Source organism: Alligator mississippiensis, chromosome 11 (genome assembly GCF_030867095.1).
Source record: "Alligator mississippiensis isolate rAllMis1 chromosome 11, rAllMis1, whole genome shotgun sequence".
NCBI lineage: Eukaryota > Metazoa > Chordata > Crocodylia > Alligatoridae > Alligator > Alligator mississippiensis.
This window is the reverse complement of record NC_081834.1, coordinates 5591828-5615388: the sequence shown is the minus strand read 5'-3', so window position 1 is coordinate 5615388 and position 23561 is coordinate 5591828. Positions and strand designations below refer to the sequence as shown.

At 46.1% G+C, this 23561-nt stretch overlaps 2 protein-coding genes across 9 annotated transcripts in view; one reads left to right on the top strand and one right to left on the bottom strand.

The window, feature by feature from the left end:
• Positions 1 to 5431, top strand: part of SLC24A1 (solute carrier family 24 member 1) — a 31534-nt gene extending 26103 nt beyond the window's left edge. For 4 of the 5 annotated variants that reach the window (XM_019477473.2, XM_019477472.2, XM_014605979.3 and 1 more), the window contains exons 10-12: positions 2335 to 2424; positions 3259 to 3425; positions 3879 to 5431. In XM_019477473.2, the coding sequence (XP_019333018.1) occupies positions 2335 to 2424; positions 3259 to 3425; positions 3879 to 4128 (507 nt within the window). In that variant the 3' untranslated portion in view covers positions 4129 to 5431. The remainder of the gene's footprint in view (positions 1 to 2334; positions 2425 to 3258; positions 3426 to 3878) is intronic. The other variant, XM_059714546.1, reaches the window with a different exon arrangement.
• Positions 5432 to 5436: 5 nt separating this feature from the next.
• DENND4A (DENN domain containing 4A) overlaps positions 5437 to 23561 on the bottom strand; it is a 104931-nt gene continuing 86806 nt past the window's right edge. For 3 of the 4 annotated variants that reach the window (XM_019477468.2, XM_019477469.2, XM_059714544.1), the window contains 10 exons: positions 20026 to 20242; positions 17988 to 18082; positions 15807 to 15982; positions 15564 to 15710; positions 14138 to 14345; positions 13654 to 13908; positions 12404 to 12521; positions 11549 to 11711; positions 10632 to 10696; positions 5437 to 10335 (listed from right to left, as the gene is read on the bottom strand). In XM_019477468.2, the coding sequence (XP_019333013.1) occupies positions 10199 to 10335; positions 10632 to 10696; positions 11549 to 11711; positions 12404 to 12521; positions 13654 to 13908; positions 14138 to 14345; positions 15564 to 15710; positions 15807 to 15982; positions 17988 to 18082; positions 20026 to 20242 (1581 nt within the window). In that variant the 3' untranslated portion in view covers positions 5437 to 10198. The other variant, XM_059714545.1, reaches the window with a different exon arrangement.

Here is a 23561-nt window from a genome sequence, read left to right as displayed (position 1 = left end):
CAGCAGGCCACTGAAAACGGAAGACTAAAACTAAGAGGGGATTTGATAGTCTTCCAATCCCTGAAGTGCTGTTATACAGAGGATGGGGACAGACTATTCCCTGTGGCTGAAGGGGACAGGACAAGGAGCAATGGTCTTAAATTGCTCAAGGGAAACTTAGGTTAGGTTAAGAACTTTCTCACTATGAGGCTGGCTCAGCATTCAAATCGACTGCCCAGAGGGGCTGTGAAGTCTCCATCCTTGGAAGTTTACACGAGTGGCTTAGACAAACACCCGTCTAGGATGGTTTAGACAGGGATGAGCTGGCCTTTTGCAGGGGGCTGGACTAGATGAACTCCCAGGGGCCCAGTTGTTTTATGATTTTATGCTTCTCTGCTGCACCAAAGCAGCACAGAATCACACTGGCCAGAGGAACAGCCTTCAGACAACAGCAAGTTGCTTGGTGCCGATCCTACCATCTGCCATTCTGGTTTTGACCTTCCATGTGGTCAATGGATCCCGCTAAGCAGGTTGTGGGTGGGCCAAGGTCCATGTGCGGCCAGTCTTCATAGGTGGGTCCGACATGATCAACTGGCACTGCAGCTGTGGATGAGGATGGGCCATGGTGTACATTGCTGGTGAGTGCTCTACCGAGACTGCAGGCTGGCGGTAAGGCAGCTGGTGGGCATGGCCAGACACAGTCATTAGGTAGCAGGGGGGAGGGCAGGCCAACCACCACTGCACTTTCAAACAAAATGGTTGCCCCTGCATGCTGTGATGAGTCTGATCCATTGGTGAAAATGCCCATCAGGTGAGCCCAACAGGCAGCCAGGCACAGACATGCCTAGCGTTTGGAGGCCAGAGCTCAGATGTGACCTTTATGCCCTTGAGAAACATTAACATCCAACTGAGCACCAGGGAGTTTGGGCACCAGCGGAGCAGAGGTCCCCAGGCAGCACATGGAAATTCACCTGCTGAATCTCTTTCTGGATCTGGGGCTTAGGCCCATTGTCGGTTGCCTCCCTCACTGAGCAGCTCAAGGTACACGGGCAGCTCTCTTTCTCTGACCTTCTGGCAAAGCCAGTGCTTGCTTTCTTGAAGAGAAAGGCAACTTGAACAACTTCCTTGCAAGGGAGTCCTAAACTGTTGCATGAGCCTAGAACCAACACAACCTCTCCACCTTCCACCCCAGCTGAGGTGCTTCCCTCGTGGTGCAACATGGTAACATGTGCCTTCAGAAGGCACCCTCCCTGGAGCAAAAGACAAGCACCCAGCAGAACAAGGTGTGGTGCCCCATGGCCTGCTTCCCCTGGGGGGAGGATGAGAGGACAGGTGACGACACAATTCTCTTCCTTAATGAGCTGCTGGAAGGTTCTGGGGAAGTGATGAATGCAGGGTAAGACCAGGCAGAGTGGAAAGGCTGCAAAGAGGCCCCATTACCTGTCAGATGAACTGTGCCCCCAACCAGTTAAGGGCATGGAGGGGAACGTGGGTGTGAGAACACAGATGTGCCAGAGTCATGGGAGCAGGGCGGCGAACGCGGTACAGCTGTGCTCCCAGCAGGGCAGAGTAACCTGGGTAATCCAGGCTGAGGGTAGTTTGGTCTTCTCTGTCCTTTTCCTGTGGATAAGGGACTCAGAGACTGAACAGCTGGATAAATCATACTGAGTTAAAAGTACCTGCGTATGCGGGGGTGGGGGGGATGTGCCTGTGGGAGACTGTCATGTCTCAGGTGCTCTATGGTAACAGCACCGTGTGCCCACTCCTGTCCAGGGGTAGATGGGAACCAAGTTGAGCAGCTTACCCCTGAATGCCCACGGGCTGTGTAGCTCTGGCTTAAACTCCATTTACCATGAGGTAGGTGGTCACCATGGCTGGTTGGACCCCACTCTCCTGTCTGGTCTAATTTGTTCATCTGTCCATGCCCCTCGTTGCTAAAATCACCCCTATTGAGACCCATTAAGACCAAGTTCCTCCCACCATGCATAGCTGTTGTACGGTATGCACTAGGGCCCCTGGCAAGGCACAGGCATTCATGTCACCGCTGCCTTCAGTGACCTGTTCCGTGGTTGGAAGGTCGAATCCTGCTGTGTCCACAGCGTGATTACCAGCATGGCAGCAGGGGGATGGGGCAGTGTGAATGCAAGGCTGGAAGGGTAGATCTCATTTCAGTAGAGCCGCTTGAGGGACCAGTGAGGTCTGGTTGTTGAGTTGAGCAAAGATGTATTGATGGCAGTGGGGGGGGGGGCATTGGAGAGGAAGGGGTGCAGGTTGCTGCACCTGAGCTGCGACTATGGCCCCACCGAGCTGCCCACTCACCCCAGACTGTTTTCTTTCCAAACCTGTCCTCAACAGAACTCCAGGAAATTCTTTGTCTTCACGTTTCTCGGGTCCATCCTCTGGATCGCCATGTTCTCCTACCTCATGGTATGGTGGGCTCACCAGGTAAGGGTGTCTCTTTCTGCCTAAACCAGGGGCCAATTCAAAACCAAGCAGATGGAAAGATGGGGAGCACTGCACTCCTGGGGCAGAAGGAGCTGGTCCTCAGGGAATAACAGCTCCCCTCGCATAGTTTCTGCATATGGCAGAAGTGCAGTCAAGCTGAGATGTAGCTTAATCCTAACACTCTCTCCTCATGGACACACTTGTCCAGGCAGGACAGATTATCCCTCATCTTGCTAAAATTCTACATAGACCCCAATCTTGCTAGATAGTTAGTAAGCGACCTCAACTCCTACTGGCTTGGTCTTTGATATCCAGAGGGAGATGGGGGTGTTCAGCACTGTGCAGAACTGGGCCTACCATCTGTGTGGTGGTATACGGCACACCCTATTTATAGCTGATCAAACCATAAATCCACCTGAACTGTCAGCTTCTGCCTGGAGCGTGCAGACACCTAGCGCCAAATGGGACTGGCTCCCAACTCCAGTACTGCTGTGCGGATAAGGACCACTCCACCAGTACATAGGTGGCACTTAGGCCAGTTTTAAATTTGTTGCAAATCAAGAGAATGCCTGTTCTGGAGGCCTTTGAAGAGGCATGATGGGCAGACTCTTACCCATGTCTGAGGCCTAACTTTGCAGGTGGAAGGGGCTAAGGCAAGACAACACCCATCAAAAGAAGGGACTTGAAGTCAGCCCCGTGCCATTGCATTCACACTGTTGCATTCTGAAAACCAGAAATAGGCTGTAGCACTTCAGAGAACTGACCCAAACATGGCCACTTGCCTGCAGGCCTGGAAGAGGGAATTAAGGACCCTTTGTTCTTGCTGTTGATTAGGTTGGTGAAACAATTGGGATTTCAGAGGAGATTATGGGCTTGACGATCCTGGCCGCAGGGACTTCCATCCCTGACCTCATCACAAGCGTCATTGTTGCTCGCAAAGGTTTGGGCGACATGGCCGTCTCCAGCTCTGTGGGTAGCAACATCTTCGATATCACCGTGGGGTGAGTATTAGCCCTGCATTAACACGTGTTTGTGTGAAAGTTCAAAACACTGCATCTCTTTTCCAAAGAAAGTCTTATTTGTTAGTTCTAGTGTAGCATAAAACCAGCAGAAAGGCAGCTGGGCCATCCATTACCCAGGGTCCTTTGAAAACTGATTCTTTAGTTAACCAAGGGAGAAAAAAAGATTCTACACGCCAGTGAAGGAAGACGGTTCAACTCCCGAATGCCAGTAAATCGTTCCGAGTCTCCAGCATGGAAGGCATTACAGAAGTGTAGAAGGTCATCATCCCAAACTTCCTTCCAAGGGTGGAAAGCAAGAGAAACCCTCATGAATCTAGATCAAGGAAGGCTACGCGTGTAGTTGCTCTGCGCACTGTATCGGTGTAGATTTGCACTTAGCATTTCCATGATCATCTTTAACACGTCTTTTCAATGTTTTCCCCCTTGCTGCAGTTTGCCAGTTCCTTGGTTCCTTTATTCCCTCTTCAACGGATTCAAATCGGTTCCCGTCAGCAGTAATGGCCTGTTTTGCGCAATCGTTCTGCTCTTCCTCATGCTCCTGTTTGTGATCATCTCAATTGCCACATCCAAGTGGAAGATGAACAAGTTCTTGGGGTTTACCATGTTTGCTCTGTACTTTGTATTTCTTATTGTCAGCGTGATGCTTGAAGATAGGATCATATCCTGCCCAGTATCCGTATGAAGGCTGGACAAGCCGGGACACATGCATTCTTGTAAAGGAGATCTCAGTGTACACATAAATGAATGCGAGCAGGGGTTTACGTTAGCTCTGTATTTTACTGATTCGAAACAAACTGCCTGCAGACCCGAGCTTTACTGACCTTTTGACAAATTCATGCAAGTTTTGTTACCAAGATGTTTGAAAACTAAACGCTTAAAGCTTTGTCTCTAAACAGCCCAACCGTGTTTTCAAGTGTCAAAGAAGCAAGCCTGATGCACTGAGCCCTGCCAGGATTTACACACATGCTATACACTGAGAGTGGCCAGCTGATTTCAGGGTAGCATTAAACACAAATGTACACTTTTGCAGGATCAGATCCCAAATTGCTTATCAGACTGCTCTATCTTAAACCCATGAAAGTCAATGGAGCTTCATCCTAGCTTTCAATGTGCATGGGTCAGACCCCCAGGGAAGCTTTACACAGTGAGAAGTGCAGGAGAGCTAGTCAGGAACAGCTATTCTGCACTAATGCCACATTTTGGAAGTGGATTCACCTAGTGTCCATGGCAAGGAGTTACTGTGCTCTAAATCTGCATCATAGCTATTTCACAAGGACTTCCCCATAGGCCCTGAGAGTAAAGTTCATCTCTGTGGAGAGGGCCAGTACAAGCACTTACCTGCTAGTGACCTTCTACATCTCCCCCATCAAAATAGGGCTTAAATGGGATGTACTTCTGATACATAAGCCTTATGCTGGCCCCTCTGAACAGGGGAGGGACTTCATCCTGAAGATTTTGGAGAAAGAGCAAGAAAAGCCATGTCTGTGCTCAGGAAGAGATCGCATTTGCCTGGTGTGGAGCAGGTCTGAAAGAGCCAGTCTGCTCCTTTCTGAACATGGGTCTAATCCTGCAGTGTGGTGGAGTCCAACAGAAACCACTGGGGCCCTGCATGGACAGAAGAGGATGCGAACACAGCTGGCTTTGCAGACCCAGGGACTGGAACAGCACATGGCATAGCAGTGCAAGGCCAGGAAGGCAGGAAATGAAACTGTTCCATGAGAGGAAGCTGAAATGCTCCTCGCTCCCGGACACCAACTTCTGACACTCACAGCGTTTGCATCCAGCGCCCGCCCCTGCTGTTAACACAAATGTTTTTTGCATAACCATGCTATGCAATTACTGTTCATGTAACTGGCATCCACCATAAATCAATTAACCTGTATGGTTTAAAGTTACCAACGCCTCAGTTAAACCTGTAGCGTAGTGAAACATTACAGGCACTTCCGTCATTCTTAAGCCATTTAATAAAATTTAAATAAAAATAACCATATTGAGATATTTTAGTTTTTTATTGGATTTATTGTAAAACTCTGAATAGATCCATTTTATCTTTTTGGATGAGACAGAAAAAGTTTCTTTTTCCCCATCATTGTGAACATTGACCTATGTATTTTAAATGAATTACAATCCAAAATAAACATCCAACATACTGATGTTTTTGGTAAATAAAGTGTAAACATTATATATTTACAAATCTACAGGCATTCATTTAAAAAGTGCTGTTTGCAGATTAACAGAGTACCATTTTGAAATCCCAGTGAGATTATAATACTCAGAAATATCCCTCTGTCTGAAACCAGCAATTGCACCTTCCATTTCTTATACAAAGATTTTACAGGCAAAATTCTTTTTGTGTTAATTTTGGGGTAAAAAGAAAATATTTAATGAATTTTAGTGGAAATATAAGAATTCATCTAATTTATAAAGGCCAGAATTGTATCAAGAGCAAAATTCATGGCAAGGGGCACTATTTAGCACTCATGGAGAAATAACTCGGCCACAATAGCATTTTGCTATTTTTTCCTCTAACAGCGGTTTTCCCTCCACTGCTACAGTGCAATCCAGAAAAAAAGCAAGTATATTGCACTGCAAATGTAAAAAGCCTTGTTTAAAGTTATTGGAAAGAAACACTGTTCATTACACAGAAGAAAAGGGTTTGACGGTATACAAAATTTTAAATAGAAAATACATGTTTCAAATATTCTCATTTATCCATCCTTGGAGTACTGGAAAATAGAATCAAACTGATTTCTTTTCAATAAAAAAACTGAGGTTTGAAAATTATTTCAATATTGGATTGTATGATGCTTAAAAACTTTCTGCCTTCCAGGACCTACCCCAAGGTGTAACAGCTTCCCATTCATCTACAAGTAGGTCAGTATTGCCATGGACTCGTATGTGTTTCTGCAGCAGGATGCCTTGCAGCAGGCTGTGAAAGGATTATTCCAAAGGTAAGTGTAATGATTTCACTCGAGAAAGGAAAGTCCAACAAGGCATTTGTTTAGAGCCTGCACAAATGAACATCAGCCAGGTGTCTGAGATGCAGGCAGAAGGGGCCAGCGCACTTCTGAGTTGCTCACCCAAAATAAAATTCCACAGACCGCTCCTCAAGCTATGGTGCGTGCTCTCAGCGATCCTGATAGGACCTCTCAGACCTGCACAAGCTGGCAGACTTGTCTGGGCTTCTAAAACAAAGGTGGTAGCTAGTACTCAGCAGCTGGGCCGAAAGGGGAACGCCGATGTATTCCTGCGTCAGCACAAGTGCCCAGCTGCTGCAGAAGGAACCAGCAAGACAGACTTGGCTCTGGGACCAGACTTGGAGGCTTGAGCCAGTCTAAAACATGAAGGGGTGGAGCCCGCTTTGCAGCTGTCTACACATCCCTGCAACACCAACCACTGGTGGCTCTGGAGGAAACAACCTATCCTCCTTCATAGCTATCAGGTATAAAGGATCAGCTAGCTATCATAGCTATAAAACACTGGCTCAAGTAGTAGTAAGTGCAGAACAAAATGGGATCAAAAAGGGCTGTGGACACTTCTGCACAGCACAATGCGAGGGCAAGCATGCACCTACAAGACAACTATTGTATGCACCTTTTACTTGGCAAGTACGATGTAGCCACTGCAAGCTGCAGCACAGGCATGCATGTTACTGGGTACTTATAGCCAGTAGGTGTGAAAGCAGTTACTGTGGATTCAGCACATGGGTTGAGAAGAATGAAGTGAGCGTGTATTTACCGCATACCGAGGGAGCTGATATCATGGGACTGGGTGATTACAGAGTAGCTATGCCACATGAGGGAAAAAGGAGGTTAGATAATCACCTAGCCAGGGTCATTTAACCCCAGTGCTCTTTCCTGCCATGGCAGGGGGTTGGACTTGATGATCTGCTCAGGTCCCTTCCAACCCTATCAACTATGAAACATTTTAAAGAAGTGGGAACTGCAAAATAAAGCATCCCACGTGCTTACACTAAACTAACCAGATAAACAGGTGACAATGTGACATTATTAGCTCTACCTCAAACAAAGAACTATCTGAGCTCAGCTAGCTTCCTATTTAGCAGCATGTCAAAGAAGAGGTATTACTCCAGGAAAGGCGTAGCCAACAGGACTGTACTTGAGTCGAGATGAATCCTGCTTGTATCAGCCATAGCCAACAGGACTGGACTCGGGGCAAGATGAATCCTGCTTGTAGCATCAAACTGCTGAGCTACAAATTCTAAAACCTTCCTGTGTGAGGCCACTGTCTGCTACACTCACCGAGACAAGCCCATCTCCATCCTCTCTGTAATCGCCCTTCAGGAATTTGAAGACTTACCAAATCCCGCCTAGGTTTTCTCTTCCCCAGCCTAAATAACCCTACCTCTATCAGCTTTTCCTTGTATGTCCTCCTTTCCAGGCCCTTGGTCCTTCTTGAGCTGTGGGGCCCAAAATGGGACACAGGACTGAGGCCTCACCAGCACTGAATAGTAGAATCACTTCCTTGATTTGCAAGTAGTTGTTAATACAACCCAGGATGCTGTTGGCTTTTTTTAGTGTGCCACAGCAGCAACACGTCGCATCAATGCCTCAAGGCCTGATCCTACTTCCATTTAACAATAATGAAGTCAACGAACATTTTACAATTTGCTTCAGTGGGAATAGGATGGTTCCAGTCCCACTTATTCCAGTGGGAATAAGTGTTCCAGTCTATCGGTGACAGTGTTTGGAGCTGCACGAAGGGAAGAAAGCACATGGAGGTAGAGCCTTTCCAGTTCAATATTGCTGTATGATAGCTCATGTAAACTAGAGAAGTTTAGAAGTATCTGCAGGCAAGTAAACCCAGCCTAAAAGCTAATGGGAATAAATTAAGATACTATAAACAGAAATGGGTACTAATTTTGTTAAGAGTAAACAACCAGGATTACCATAACACAAGCACACAAACCCCGAACTGAAAGCAAAGCAATAGGATCAAAGCAAGAATCAAATCAGGTAAGTACTGTATTTTCTTGCATACAACATGCCCCAAATAAAAGACGCATCCTGTTTATAGAAGGCAGAATGCAAGAAAAAAAAAATTTCCAGACCCATGGCCGGTTGTGCGACACAGGGTGTGTCTACACGTCGCAGGCGGTTACTGCACTGTGCACGCGGCGCATGGTTAGATTTTGCCGCTATGTCACCAGTGGTGCGCTATACGGGGGGAGTGCCAGCTATAGCGATGTAGCTGGCGATCACGTGTAGACCTGCATGACCTACATAGTGTCTTCAGACTTGCTTCTTTCCAGCAGCTTCCTCACTTAATACACACCCCCCAGTTTTGGGGGGCTGATCTTGAGGGGGAAGGGTACATGTGGTATGCAAGAAAATACGGGATGTTCTGATCTAATTCAGTAGCATCCATCTCTCAGACTTAAGGGTCCACTTCCACCATGGGAAGAGGTGAGGGAAGGTACTAACATATAGGACCTATGAGACCTTATCTATGTATCCCACTTTCTAATGGGTAGAAGTGCACTGTGCATGTCTGTGCATGAGAGAGAGGGAACGTAACATGTTCTGAAATTCTAGACCTTTAAAGCGTATGTCAGAAGCTAGGACTCCAGGGTGGGGAGTTATGCAGCATCATTCTTCTTTACACAACGAGTTACTGGGTTGTACTAGGTTGCCTGTGAAATAAAACAATCAGACATTCCAAATACATCTAATTATATACAATATACCCTAGTAGATTACATTCCCTATGTATCTTATGCGGCATACTTATCATATCTAGTTTCTGATTAGAAAAGAAAAGGAACTTTGGACAAGCATGAACCAAGTGCCATACTTAGGGCATTTCAAACACCTACACAGGTGGTGCTGTACATATTATATGGAGATAGTTTTGTAAGCTATGTACCATACACCTTGTCATATATATCTGTATATACATATATATCTTAGCTGACAGCTAAGTAGTGTTGGATGCCCTCAAAATACATCATGGGATCCTTCCATGTGCGCATGGGATCTCTGCAGAATTCGGCATGGGATCGCTACAAAGGCAGCAGTGTGCTAGTTACCATCACTTCACACACGTTTGCCACACTTCATCTGACTGCAGTGGTTGTACATCCTTTTGTATGTGCACAAGTGAAATATTGACCCCAGAGTCTTCTCTAGGGTGGTGTTGAAATTTCTAGACTACTTTGAAAACAAATGACTTCCAAAAACTAACAGGACAAGTTACTATGAACAGCAGCGTACTGAGAGGAAACAAAAGAGCACTGTATTGCTTATGCAATAAGTTCCTTTAAAATTCACTATAGGAATTAAAAAAAAATTTAAAAAATATCAGTTTGCTATACACAATGACCAGGCTATACAATACAGCTCTGTCTGCTTTTCACCACGTTGCCAATATGCTATGTAAACAAGAGATTTTGCGGGATTTGCTTCGCTCATGCTTGTTTCAGTGCATTATTTGTGCCTGTCTCTCCCAAAAGTTCTCAAAGGACTGTTAAGGGTTGTTCCACATTAAAAATCTAATTTAGGTCGGGGTCCCCCACTTCACTAAGTGATCAGCAGAGCAGAGAAGGAACAGGGAAATGGTTCTTGGCATGTTCCTCACCCCACAGCCATTTCTTTAACTCTCTACAGGCTTAATTTCTCCAGGGCCTTCTGCCATGGTAACATTGGAAACACTTTTGAACACCAATGACCGAGAGATGATCTTTGTAACCCAAGTGGCATTTTACATGTCTACATCACATTGTAACTTCTTATTTAAAGGTATGGTTCTCCAAAAATCTTCCGGCACTCCATCACTCCAGTGCTTGGTGGTCTGTCACAGTTATGAGTATTTTTGACCTGATTTGCTGTGAGACGATCGTAGGCCATTTTATATTCTCTATCAAAAGCATCTGCAGAAATAATAATAAAAAAATGATAGTCTGTGTACTGCTCATATGTACCGAGTGCAGCTGCAATTAATGCCAGAGGCCATGAAACGTCACTTGTTTTCAACACAAGATATACTGAAAATGTGCATGCCAGGACGCAGATCTTAGCAGGATCCACAGAAAGATGCATGCTAATAATTGGAATGATTCTAATTCTGTTCAATTATTTGTGATTTATTCTAATAAATCAAGATGAACATTTGCTTCTCAAAAGCTGAAGGGTATGTGGACATGCAAAATCCATGTTTATTGCTTACCTATATCAATGTTATCTCTTCCTAGAGCAACAAGGGAAAGAAATAGTATTTCTCTATACAGGCTCCTAAAATGTAAAAGAAATGTCAATGTAAAACCAGAAAAATCATCTCGTACAACAGTCTGCGAGGGGCGGACATTTCCGACCATTCCAAACATCAGACTAAAACTTAGGGAAATGCGCGGTAGTTATACAAGCACATTATTTACAAAATCCCACCTTGGCAAGTCCTACCTACCGAATCCAGCACTGCTCACATGTGGAAAGTGATGTGCTGCCCCCAGTAGGAGTTCGACATCTAAAGGCCTGATCAACCCCCCAGGGAAATCAGCAGAGGCCAGATGAGGGTGTGCATGCGAGCACAGACGCAGACTGTACAAGTGCTGGCGCACGCACACACTGAATAGAGAAAACTGTCAAGTCTCTCCCTCCCCCACTTGGCTTTAAGAAAAAACATTTTGATAGAAAAGGATTTTCTACAAAAAATCTTTTACTCTGGGGACTGACAATTTATTCATTTTAATGAGTGTACATGTCTCCTACTTTTCTCCTACTTTTTACTCCATTCACCCAGTAGGGAAAAATAATTTTAAAAGTCCAAGTAAAAGAAAGTGATTCTCTTCTCTTCCTCTTGCCCCCCGTCCAAATGCAGCACCAGGAAAAAAGAAGGGAGAAAAGCGAAGAGAAAGAGAATAAAAAAATGAAATTAAAATAATTTTATGCCAAATTTGCTCATGCATTCTGAAGATATTTCCTTTTCTGGATGTTTTACTGTTAAAAATATTGAGCATTAGATGACACACACACGCACGAACACTGCTGACCACATGGGATGGTTGTAAACCTATGGAAGTATTCTTCAAACGGCAATACTGGGCTTACTGTAAAAGTCTGCTTCAATGTCACGTGTTTTCCTACCTCTGCCTTTTAATGTGTGGCCATTTGTTCAGTCTATCCAGGATTTGACTCATAGGCCCATAGACATCATTCATCTTGATACTTTTCACCATGCTTCTCAAGAGCTCCTGATTGAAGGAGTCGTCATCTTTCTGCAGTAAATGGACTACTGGATACTTCTGGGCTGCAAAGAAAAAGACCCCAATCGCCATTAGAAGAAGCATGCAGCAAAAAGGCATGAGAAAAATAAAACGCAGTGAAAAGCGACATAAAACAGGATATATATACAAGTTATCAAAAAATAATAGAGAAGCACCAACTCAGAACAGCATCAAAGTAAAAGAAATGGAACAGGTATACAGAAGAAAAGCAAAAGGGTACAGCCAGAAACAGGGCCACCAACCATGGTCAGGTTGTACAGTTTGCAGGATGACCAATTACTTATTAAATGCAAAAACAAAACAGCTGACCCTTACTTTTAAAATAAGAAAGCACAGGCTGCAGGGAGGAATTGGAGATTCCTCTCTATTTCCCCCCTCCGCTATTTAAAAAAACCCCAACTGACTAGAAATGTTGGTCTACAATTTGAAACCGAGATACCAGGGAAAAAAAAAAAAAAATGTTCAAGCAATATGCTGAAAGCTAAGGTCTACTGTAAAACACACGCCCACACAAAAAAAAAGTCACAAAAACTGTAGCAATAGCAACACCGAACGTAACACTCACTCTCAAACAAAAGAGTGCGATTTTGACCTGCAAGACAAAGAAAGCGGTGTGATCAAAAATCAGTAGCGTATCTCTCTGGACTATCAAACCAGAGGCATTCTTTAGATACCCCGAACCAAAATGACTCCTGCCCTGAAGGGAGGAACTCACTCTGGGCGTTCCACAGAATATACAGGGGCTGCCTCGGGTCCTGGTGCAGCTTCATGTTGTCCCACAGCATCTGAATGAGAACATACTTACTGTCCTCCGACATGCAATTCCGTGGAATCTGAAGGAGAAAATGAAGACGTAAGTCTACAGGATTACTTTTTTACACCATCGCAGCACCTGTCTTCTGTATTTTACTGATAGCCGCTGACCTACCACTATGCTGTACAGAAGCGTTCATCGTAACCCTCTGTCGAAAACATCCACGGAGAAATCAGTGTTTGATTCCAAGTGGTATCAGAATCCAACCCGTGAAGACCAAAGCACGGGGCTGTGCAAATGATGTCAGGATCTCTCCTTGCCCTTCCACAATCAATACCCCCTCCCCGCAACTCCATGCAATTTAGCAGCATAAAGCAAAAACATCTGGAATGTGATCTCCCTGGCAGTGCAGCATCACATGAAAGTTCGCTAGAACACTCCATGCAGTGCAGGCCCAGCTGGGTCCAAGGTCAAGAGTTAAGACATGGAAAGACTGCTCCAGCTGAAGTAAATGGAGCGGTGACAATCTGTAGCAGCTGAGGACTGGGTCCAGCAGGCTGTAAGACTCAGCATTAGAGCAGGAACACACTGATCCTCTGGTGGTTTTGCATTGGTGCAAGTTTCACAGGGGCACACAAGAGATGTGCAGCTTATCATGGGATAGCTCTGATCACAGGCGGCTATCACCACACCTGCAAGGGGACGGGGGGGAGCAGGACATAGCTTGTTTGCTTTACCCCAGGATAAACTATGGAAAGACAGCACCTAAAGAAATGTAAAGCAGACAAGCGGGATTTGACCAGTCTCCAGGGGGGAACCTCAACAGGATTAAGGCAAAGTTGCCCTGGTTTGGGGGATCATTTGTATGCTATCATTTTACACTGGTATAATGCTGATTACACAAATGCAAATGTGTCACCTACCCAGGCCCTAAGAGTTATTCCCACATATAAAGATTATGAAGGATTAGGATTAGTTACTGCCAGGAAGAGGACACACCAACTGCAGATGCTTCCTGAGCTTGACGAAGGGTATTTATATACAAAAGCTTGCAAAGAAGAATTTTTCCAGCTATCTGAGTTGGTTTAATAAAAGATACCAGATTTACCCAAAGAACCTTGTCTGCCTATGTCCTCAGACCAACGCAGCTACAATTTATACCCCTGAAAGACTAACATAATTCAATACCACCCTATCCATCTCTTCCATACCTTTGAGTTTTTATTACAGTGTTCAGAAGAAAGAATTAATCCTGGTAAATTACTAGGAAGGTCCAGCCGCCTGAAGTACCACACCAGATTCCAAAACACGATAGGATGATGGTCTACAAAATCTGGCACTGTTATCGCACGGTCTCCTTCATTTTCAAGTAAGCTTTCAAGCTCCTTCCATACTACTAAAGGACTCAGGTAAGGAACGGTTATAGGGTCTGGACTGGGTAAGTGCCATTCTAGCGCCAGGGGATCCTATTGCAGGAAAGAAAGAAATGGAATTAAATGGAATGTAGCCATCTATAACAATCTCACCCCCAAACCCACTAGCTGAAATTAATTTTTAGTTCATATGAACATAATATTCATTTCTGCTGAAAACTTGAGTAGGGTCATTTCAGGTGACATTAGCACTACCCGCAGTACTGAACTCTACTGCATACTTAACATATTGTTGCTTAAATTTAGAAACAAAATCACGCACTGTTCCTTGCAAAGTGGCAGGTAGGCTGCCAGTGGGAATAAGATGACTGAGTTTCCGGTTCTTCTTCTCATCTTCTTCCAGTGGACCGTAAGTGCTGATACTTCGTGCTACAGGGTGGCTTGGACATTCTGGTCCTGTGGGATTTTGCCTTCTTCCTGAAGGGATCTGGATGCTTCTAGCACAGGTATTGTCTTGCTCTTCAGATTTGCTGGGGGAAAAGTTAGCTTTCATAGAATTATAGAAAATGAGGGCTGAAAGTCCAACCCCCTGCTCCAAGCAGGACCAGCCCCAACTAGATCATCCCAGCCAAGGCTTTGTCTACCTGGGTCTTCAAAACCTCCAAGGATGGAGAGTCCACCACCTCTCTGGGGAGCCTCTTCCAGTGCTTCCCCACCCTCCTAGTGAGAAAGTTTTTCCTAATATCGAACCTCAACTTCCCTTGCTGTAACTGGAGCTCATTGCTCCTTGTTCTGTCATCTGCCCCCACTGAGAACAGCCCAGCTCCATCCTCTTTGCAACCCCTGCAGGGAGTTGAAGGCTGCTATTAAATACCCCTCAGTCTTCTCTTCTCTAGACTAAATAAGCCCAGGTCCCTTGGCCTCTCCTCACAAGTCACTTGCCTCAGCCCCTGAACCATTTTCACTGCCCTCAGCTAGACTCTCTCCAATTTGTCCACATCCTTTCTGTAGTGGGGGCCCAAAACTGGACGCAGGACTTTTGATGTGGCCTCACCAGCGCTGAACAAGGGAAGGGATTATTCCCCTCTGATCTCCTGGCGATGCTCCTACCAATGCAGCCCAGGATGCCCTTAGCCTTCTTGGCAACAAGGGCACACTGCTGGCTCATATCCATCTTGCTGTTCTTTTTGGTATAGCCCCTTCTTAGCCAATCATCCCCCAGCCTGCACCAGTGCATGGGATCCTTCTGCCCTTAGTGCAGGAGGACTTTGCACTTGTCCTTGTTGAACCTCATGTTTTTCTCGTTGTGTTTCTAAATACTCTGTTTGCTAAAACAGACCAGAGATACAAACCAGACGACTCGCCCACTGGATCATTATCCTCATTGCACCCAACAGCCCCAGGACTCAAAATGGTACCTCAGACTCAATCCAGTCAACAATATTGTCACTACTGCTCAGGTGAAAAACTCCCCCCATGCATTAACTAATGCACACAGGCCATAATCAATTCCTGAACGAATTTTGCAGGGTTTTGCATGTGCTTTTGTTTGTGACTGCCCATGTCCGAGAAGGAATGGAAACATCTACTCCAGAAAAGCTGACAGACATCCAACCCCCCCAAGAAGCAGTGAGGAGCAATCAAATAGATTCAATTCCCTCAAAGGGGAATACACATACATGCATGCCCACAAAGATGCCAGTAATTTCCCATGAAATATCAAGCTATGGAAAATGCACCATGTTTACCAATTTGTGTTATCATCATCTTGAATGGACATCACAGATATAGCAGGACCAGCAGTGGCAGAAGAGTTACAGGCCCTTCTCGTTTGATTTGAAAATGGTGGTAGGAGTTGCATATTCTCTATAGATGGACTGGACTTCAGAAAGTATCTATGGGGAAAGTGAAGAGTTAAGGTTATGTTAAAAAGTTTTCTGAAAAATAGAGCACACAAAACCTTCAGTGAAAAACAAACAACGAATGATTACCGTCCAGGTCGTCGGAGATCTCTGATTTCTATGCTCAAGAAGGGCAGGAACAGATTACCACAGAAGGGACATGTGGTATTGAGATTCGAGTCATCAGCTGTCCAACCTGCCATGATTTCTTCATCATGAACCAGACAGTCACAGGTTCGACAGCGCGAACAGCTTGAGATGAGGACCTGTGTACAGCACTTGGTTAGTACAGTTCTGCAGCTACTTTTAATCCCGCAGAGCTACATTGTAAAAATATCAATAAAACATTGCCCAACAGATCTTGCTCTCCCTCTCCCCATATATATAGTGCTCTTTTGTTTTAATTGTGGAAGAAGATGGATTTGGAGGGATTTTAAAGAATGAATTTAGGATTTTTTTTTTAATCAGAGATTTTGCAGTTTTTAAATAAGGGACACCAGAACTGCTGCTAGGGAGGCAAGTGGCAGGACCCAGGCAGAGAAGCCTGCTCAGGACTGGCACCTGGGACCCAGCTGGAGGTGGCTGACTTCCTGGCCACTTGGGGCCAGGAGGACATGCTTTGACAGTTCAAAGCAGGCCACCACACTGAGAACATCTTCCAGGTAATAGCTGCCCAGATGGCAGGGCGGCAGCACACATGGCAGCAGTGCTGCACAAAGGACAACTGTGCAGCTGCGGACCACTGGCAGCCGGCCCAGGGGTGCAGATCCTGCTGCTGCCCCTGTGCAGTCCCCATCTGGGTCTGGCAGGTGCGTAGCCTTGGGGCCACATGTTGTCACAGGCGGCAGCAGGTCACAGCCAGGCAGTCACCCCCACTTCTAGATTGCTGCAACGGGCACTTCCAGTTGCTGCAGGCAACTCTGTCAGGGCTGCTGCAGCAGTCCAGCTGGCACAAGGGGTACTGCCCCCACATACCAACTGGCCAGGCCCCAGAAGCTCGTGAGAACAAATAGCCCTGAGCTGCTTGCCAGGCTAATATACTGGCAGCTTTTTATACTGCTGAGGCCAGCACAGGTGCTAGCCCCAGGCTCTAGCTCCCGCTGGCTGAAGATCCAGGAGGAGCTGAGCAGGGTTATTTTGCCTCAAGTGGCACAACTTGCCCCACACCAAAGTGCATGTCCAGGCACACGCGCCAAGTCAAACATCCCCACCTCAAAACTACCGCTCTTATCTGAGCTGCTGCAAGCGCACATGCCTGCATGTGTAGACGTGCCTAGGGTTCCTGGAAAAGTTCAGACTAAATGTCCAGCTTCTCTGGGGCTGGATAAGTAGAGATTGTCAGCCAGTCAAACACAACCTGGACTTCTGTACAGTTTCTTCTGAAAATGTTGCTTTGCCAGGGTACTGTGTTTCACCTACCACCTCCCCATCAAAGACTCTGGTGGCAGATGTGTCCAAGCGTGATGTGGCTGCTCACCTGCCCTCTGCTTCAAGCCAGGGCAAGTCACTCTGATCAGTCTTAGTTGAGCAGGAATATTCTACAGCTCACAACTATTTGGACAGCCTGCACTTCTGCCTCTCCTCTGGACACCACTCTGGTAAATAAGGCAAGTTCTGCACCATCTGAACACAGTGAAGAGCAAGATCACCCCCTTTCAGACATGAACTGATGCACCTATGAACAGGTGCATTCTGTATTTGATCTTCCCAGTAAACTTATTTTCTAGGTATCAAAAAGAGTGGGAAGGATTAGGTAAGCAGGGGAAAAATACCCCAAACTCCTTTACAGAAGAGGAAGCTGAAAAACTTTTGGATCAAGGTGTTCCCAGAATTGAGGTTTCCCTTGGGGGACCCATGTGCTACCAATGTGCATGTGAAGTGTCCAGCCCTCTGCTCCTAAGGGGAAGCAAGGCCAAGAGCGATAGCAGTTGCATGTCTAATTTGGTTGGGACAACAATCTGCTTTATGGTCTGCTCCTCCAACTCAACTAGTTCCAAAAGTCCTCAGAAAGATTCATCAGGGCAGAACAGTTTTAAGCAGTAAGATGATGAACTGCAAGAGTTGTCAGGATTGGAGCCAAAGCCTGCTCTGTTACTGGAAGCATTACCTTCCAGTTTCTGCTATGCCGAGGTGTTTTCATTAACTTTTAAAATGAAGTTTAAAGCAGCATTTACATATCAACCATTCCTTCACCTTACTGGGCCTTGTGTTTAAGAAATAACAACTTTCCTGCATGCATCACAATGAAGGCAATGAGAAGTCAGACTGTACCTCCATAGCATAGTTCTGGAACACGCTGGTGCTGCTTGTGCTGCAGGAAGATACCAGCTCTGATTTGTCAGGCAAGGGGAACTTCGACAGGGAACCTATTCATTGGCAAACAAAGGACAGCATTAGTTGCTACTGAATAGATATTACAAGTACAGTTTAACCAAGCAACATGCAGGCAGTAAAATGTTTCTCTCGGGAACAGGGTAAGTCATTAAGATGGCAGCTGCTGGCTCTGCCTACCCTGTGCCAATGGCAGCGAGCTGCCAAGCCTGGAACCCCAGGATACATAGAAGTTATGAAAGATGCAACTCAGTAGCTAAGACAAGGCTTTTATTTCCTGTATGAGTCAACATGAAGAAGAGATGAAAGCAGCAGCCTGAGAGCATGGCTGTGGAGACGGAGGAAGTACCAAGTGGTTGCAGTCTTGCTCAAACCACCCGCCACCCCCAGCAACTCACTATGAACAAGCTGACAGCTGCCAACAGTGCATGCATGCATGCCTGCTTGTCCGCATCCAGATAAGTGTGGGAGTGCAAAGCGTTTTGGCACAAATGCAGTTACTTTCACCTCCTCACTAAAAAGGCCCAGTGCTACTGCACCCAAGCAAGAGAGGACTCCAGTGCCGAAAGGGGAGAGATCCCCGCCTATACCTCGTGGTACAATGGCAGGCAGAGGCACCCTAGCTAGCTGCGAATGTGCTATGTGCTACACAATGCGGATCAGTGGTGTGCAGAGAGTCCCATCTAGCTTTCCAGAACTGAACAAGCTGAGCTGCATTGGAGCGCTGCTGTGCCTGTGCTAATAAGTCCTGCTTTACGGAGGAGCGAAGTACTCCAGGCACAGCCCCATGCCAGTGCAGGAAGCTTTCTACAGTTCCTTAGCTATGGCAGGCAGAGCTGCCTCAGTTGTCTCTGCACAGTACTGCCTTGAGCCGCACAGACCTGGCTCAAGGAGCAGAGCGTGCTGCTGTCACCCCCCTCAACACAGTGTGCCTGTCACCCATATGTTCACACTGCTCCCAACAGTTGTGGGGCTGCAGTTACCCCGTAAAGGAGAACTCCATTCCTCCCAGACGTCCATTTCCTAGTCTCCTGCTTGCCTCGCGTGCAGATCCCTCCGCTCCAGAAACTCTCCTCGATCCCTACCCTAGCAGCAATGAGCTTCTCTGCTTCCTGCTGTGCAACAGGCAGCAGGGCTGTCAGACACACATGACGCTCCTGGAGCTCTCTCCACAGAGGGTTTTGCCTTTCCTTTTAAAAGCAAACAAAGGGCTTGTTCTTCACCGCGGACATTCACGGACTCTGGGAGAGAGCCCAAAATTATACCCACGTCTCCTATCAGTCCCATGCTTGCTCACTGAACCATGCTTCCTTTCAGTCTGGCTTTGCTTAAAAGATGGTACTCATTTGTGACCAGTATGCAGAATGTGTATTTTATACCAAAACCCACCGGTAAATCTCCCTGGAAGATTAGAGGCAATTCAGTTAAAGCCTGAATTACTCTCCACACTGAAAAATTATCTATACAAGACTGCACCACGGTTATATTTTTAGTAACGCTTTCTATACAGATGAAAAAGCGAGGCACAATAAGTGAGCTTCCAATCAGCAAGCCTTGTTAAAGGCTTCTGCATTTCAGCTAAGAAAAGACTATATAATAGGCAGTTCTCTCTGTTAGCTACCAAATATACTAGGGATGTGCGGGAATAAGTCCTGGAAAAAATAAGGTAGGAGGTTAAGAGGATCTTACAATTATTGTTATTTGTATAGAGGCATCACAAGGAAGTCCCTCCTGTGACATTCACTCTGCTGGCAGTTTTACAGACCCAGTGATGCAAAAGACTGCAGCTGGAATACAGGTGGGCATGGGCATACGGTGCAGTGAGATAGCAGTTTGTACAGAGGTGGGGAGAAACATTTGCACTGAAGGACTGATATGTCTACCACAATCCCAAAGTAAGAAAAGAACCCTCCGCTTCCAATATCCTAGTTTTGAACGCCAGATTGCAAATTTGATGCAAACAGAAAGCATCTCTTACCAGACTGATCAAACTGCTTGGATGAGCCATCATGGGAAACTGAGCTTTCTAGGCTCGTTCTACTGAGACCCATTCCCTTAATTTCTGAGGTGACATTATTCTCTTGAGGAGGAGAAGCACCTTCTAAGTCATTGCAGATGTCTTCATCAGTTAGAGAGGTAGACTCTGAATCCAGGGCTCCAAGAGATGAAATACTTGCTCGGTCTGAATTTTGATCCTAAAACAAAAATGACGGTATTTTATTTTCCTCTCAGACAATTAAAATAACTGGAAAAAATAAAACCTCTTTTTATTACAAAAAACTGAATACCCAATTATTTGGCACTGGTAGATAGGTTCAGCCCAAATTCACTGAGAATCTGTGAATGGCAAGTACCAGTCTTTATTCCATTTTTAGTAGCTGTCCAAGGGTTCTTTATTAAAACATCATTTTTGTGACAGATTCAAGCAAAGACTGCAAAAATCCTTAGCTCATGTCTATCCTAAAACTTTCCCAAGTTCTTCCCCACTGTTGCTAGACCTTAGCAATAGCAAGAGTGGGAACACCGGGACAGACGAGCATTATTCATTCCCTGACATTTTAGGTAGTCCCACATAAATCTGTCTGTGCAGAATTAGACAGTAAGTGAATACAACACTAACAGAACGGCTGTCTGCACTCGCATTCCCAATGTCTGTGCGAAAGGTTGTTTCAGGCGGTGTTGGAAGTGACAGGCTTTCTAACAAAACAAGTCTGGTGCAAAGATGCTATCACCTTGGTACTGAATACCATACATTACATGAACCTGCAAGGATTTTTATTTAACTCGTTTCTGTTCATTTCAAGGCAGGGAAGTGTTTATTAAACTGAAATATAGAAAAGAAATCTGCTGAACAAAAATACTGCATCAGACGTTTTAAAAGGTTTTTTCCAGCTGTACAGTTAAGGCAGTTTATATAAAGGAAGGACTAGCAGCTGTCATTGCAGCTCCCATGCATGAAACATGCCTGTCTGTTATTATATCATTATTTGGGAATTTCTACCTTTTGCGGGGAGCAAACCGGGAAAGCCAAGGCTGCAACTGAACTCCAACTAGCTCTGAGTATCAAGGACAATAAAAAGTCCTTTTTCACATACGTGGGGAGCCGGAGGAAAAGCAAGGGCAACATTGGACCCCTGCTAAACCAGATGGGACAACTGATGCCCAGGAAAAAGGCAACCTATTAAATGGGTACTTTGCGTCGGTCTTTCATCAGTCCCATGGGACGCCCATGCCCACTACGGGACAGGGAGGTCCGAGTGAGGGAGATCTCCTGCCCTCCATCAATGCTGACCTCGTAAAGGAACACCTTGAGAGGCTGGATACCTTCAAGTCGGCCGGCCCTGACAACCTACACCCCAGGGTACTCAAGGAGCTGGTGAGCTTCATAGCCCAGCCCCTGGCATGGATTTTCGAGAGCTCCTGGTGCTCTGGTGCAGTGCCCGAAGACTGGAAGAAGGCCAATGTGGTGCCTATCTTCAAGAAAGTGAGGAAAGTGGATCCGGCAAACTACAGACCCATCAGCCTGACTTTTATCCTGGGGAGGGTCTTGGAAAAGATTATTGAAGAAGCCATCCTTAATGGACTGGCCGACGCCAACATCCTGAGGGATAGCCAGCATGGGTTTGTTGCGGGTAGGTCTTGCTTGACCAATCTTATCTCCTTTTACGACCAGGTGACCTATCACCTGGACAAGGGAGAGGAGACTGATGTCGTATATCTTGACTTGGGTGACGAGGAATAATGGTAATAACCTGATGGAGAACAGGTTTAGGTTAAGGATCAGAAGGCAATAGTTTACAGTTAGGGTGGCCAAAATGTGGAACCAACTTCCCAGGGAAGTGGTCCTCGTCCCTACCTTGGGCAAATTCAAGAGGAGGTTGGACGATCACCTGTCTGGGGTCTTGTGAACCCAGCATTCATTCCTGCCTGTGGCAGGGGGGTCAGGCTAGATGATCTGTTCAGGTCCCTCCTGACCCTAGCTACTATGAAACTATGATTTCAAAAAAAGCCTTCGATCTGGTATCCTATGATCACTTCTTGGAGAAAATGGCCAACTGTGGCCTCAGGTCCACCATGATGTGCTGGCTGGGAGGGTGGTGGTTGGCAGAAGTCAATCGTCATGGTGCGCTGTGACCAGTGGGGTCCCCCAGGGCTCTGTCCTTGGATCCATACTGTTCAACATCTTCATTAATGATGTGGACACTGGAGTCAGAAGCGGACCGGCCAAGTTTGCTGATGACACCAAACTCTGGGGTAAAGCATCCACACCTGAGGACAGGAGGGCGATCCAGGCTGACCTGGACAGGCTCAGCAAATGGGCAGATGAGAACCTGATGGTGTTTAACGCCGAAAAATGCAAAGTTCTCCACCTTAGGAGGAAAAACCTGCAGCATCCTGATAGGCTCGGCAGTGCTACGCTGGCTAGCACTATGGAAGAAAGACACTTGGGGGTCATGATTGACCACAAGACAAACATGAGCCTGCAATGTGATGCTGTGGCTAGTAAAGTGACCAAAACACTGGCTTGCATCCATAGATGCTTCTCAAGCAAATCTCGGGACGTCATTCTCCCCTTGTACTCGGCCTTGGTGAGGCCACAGCTGGAGTACTGCATCCAGTTTTGGGCTCCTCAATTCAAAAAGGATGTGGAGAAGCTTGAGAGAGTCCAGAGAAGAGCCACACGCATCATCAGAGGTCAGGAAAACAGACCTTACGATGACAGGCTGAGAGCTATGGGGCTCTTTAGCTTGGAAAAGCGCAGGCTCAGGGGTGATCTGGTGGCCACCTATAAGTTTATCAGGGGTGTTCACCAGGATCTGGGGGAACGTTTGTTCACCAGAGCGCCCCAAGGGATGACGAAGTCGAACGGTCACAAACTCCTCCATGACCGTTTCAGGCTGGACATAAGGAAGAATTTCTTCACTGTCCGAGCCCCCAAGGTCTGGAATAGCCTGCCACCGGAGGTGGTTCAAGCACCTACACTGAATACTTTCAAGAGCAAACTGAATGCTTATCTTGCTGGGATCCTATGACCCCAGCTGACTTCCTGCCATTTGGGTGGGGGGCTGGACTCGATGATCTTCCGAGGTCCCTTCCAGCCCTAATGTCTATGAAATCTATGAACAGAAGCTTTCCTTTGCTTCTCTAAAGAGGAGTGCAAACGTGATGCTTTTCCTTAGTTTCAGTAACCATGATCTTGTTCAATAAAAGAACATACATTAAATATAAACTGCATTTGCTCTAACTGGGGACTGGACAAGGCAGGCACCCCAAACATTATTAGTAAAAAAAATAAACCACGGAGGGGCAACAAACGCTGTGGAAACTGCAACTGCCAATGATTTTTCTAACCTTGTGCCAAAGGCGAATTTTTATCATTCTGAACTATTTCTCACTTTAGGATCCTCAAGAATCTTATTTTTTCCCCTGATACTGCATGCAAAGCACCCCTCTAAGGTGTCATCTTTCTGGCAGGGGAATTAATCAGATGCTTTTCCAAGCCCATCAGTGTTG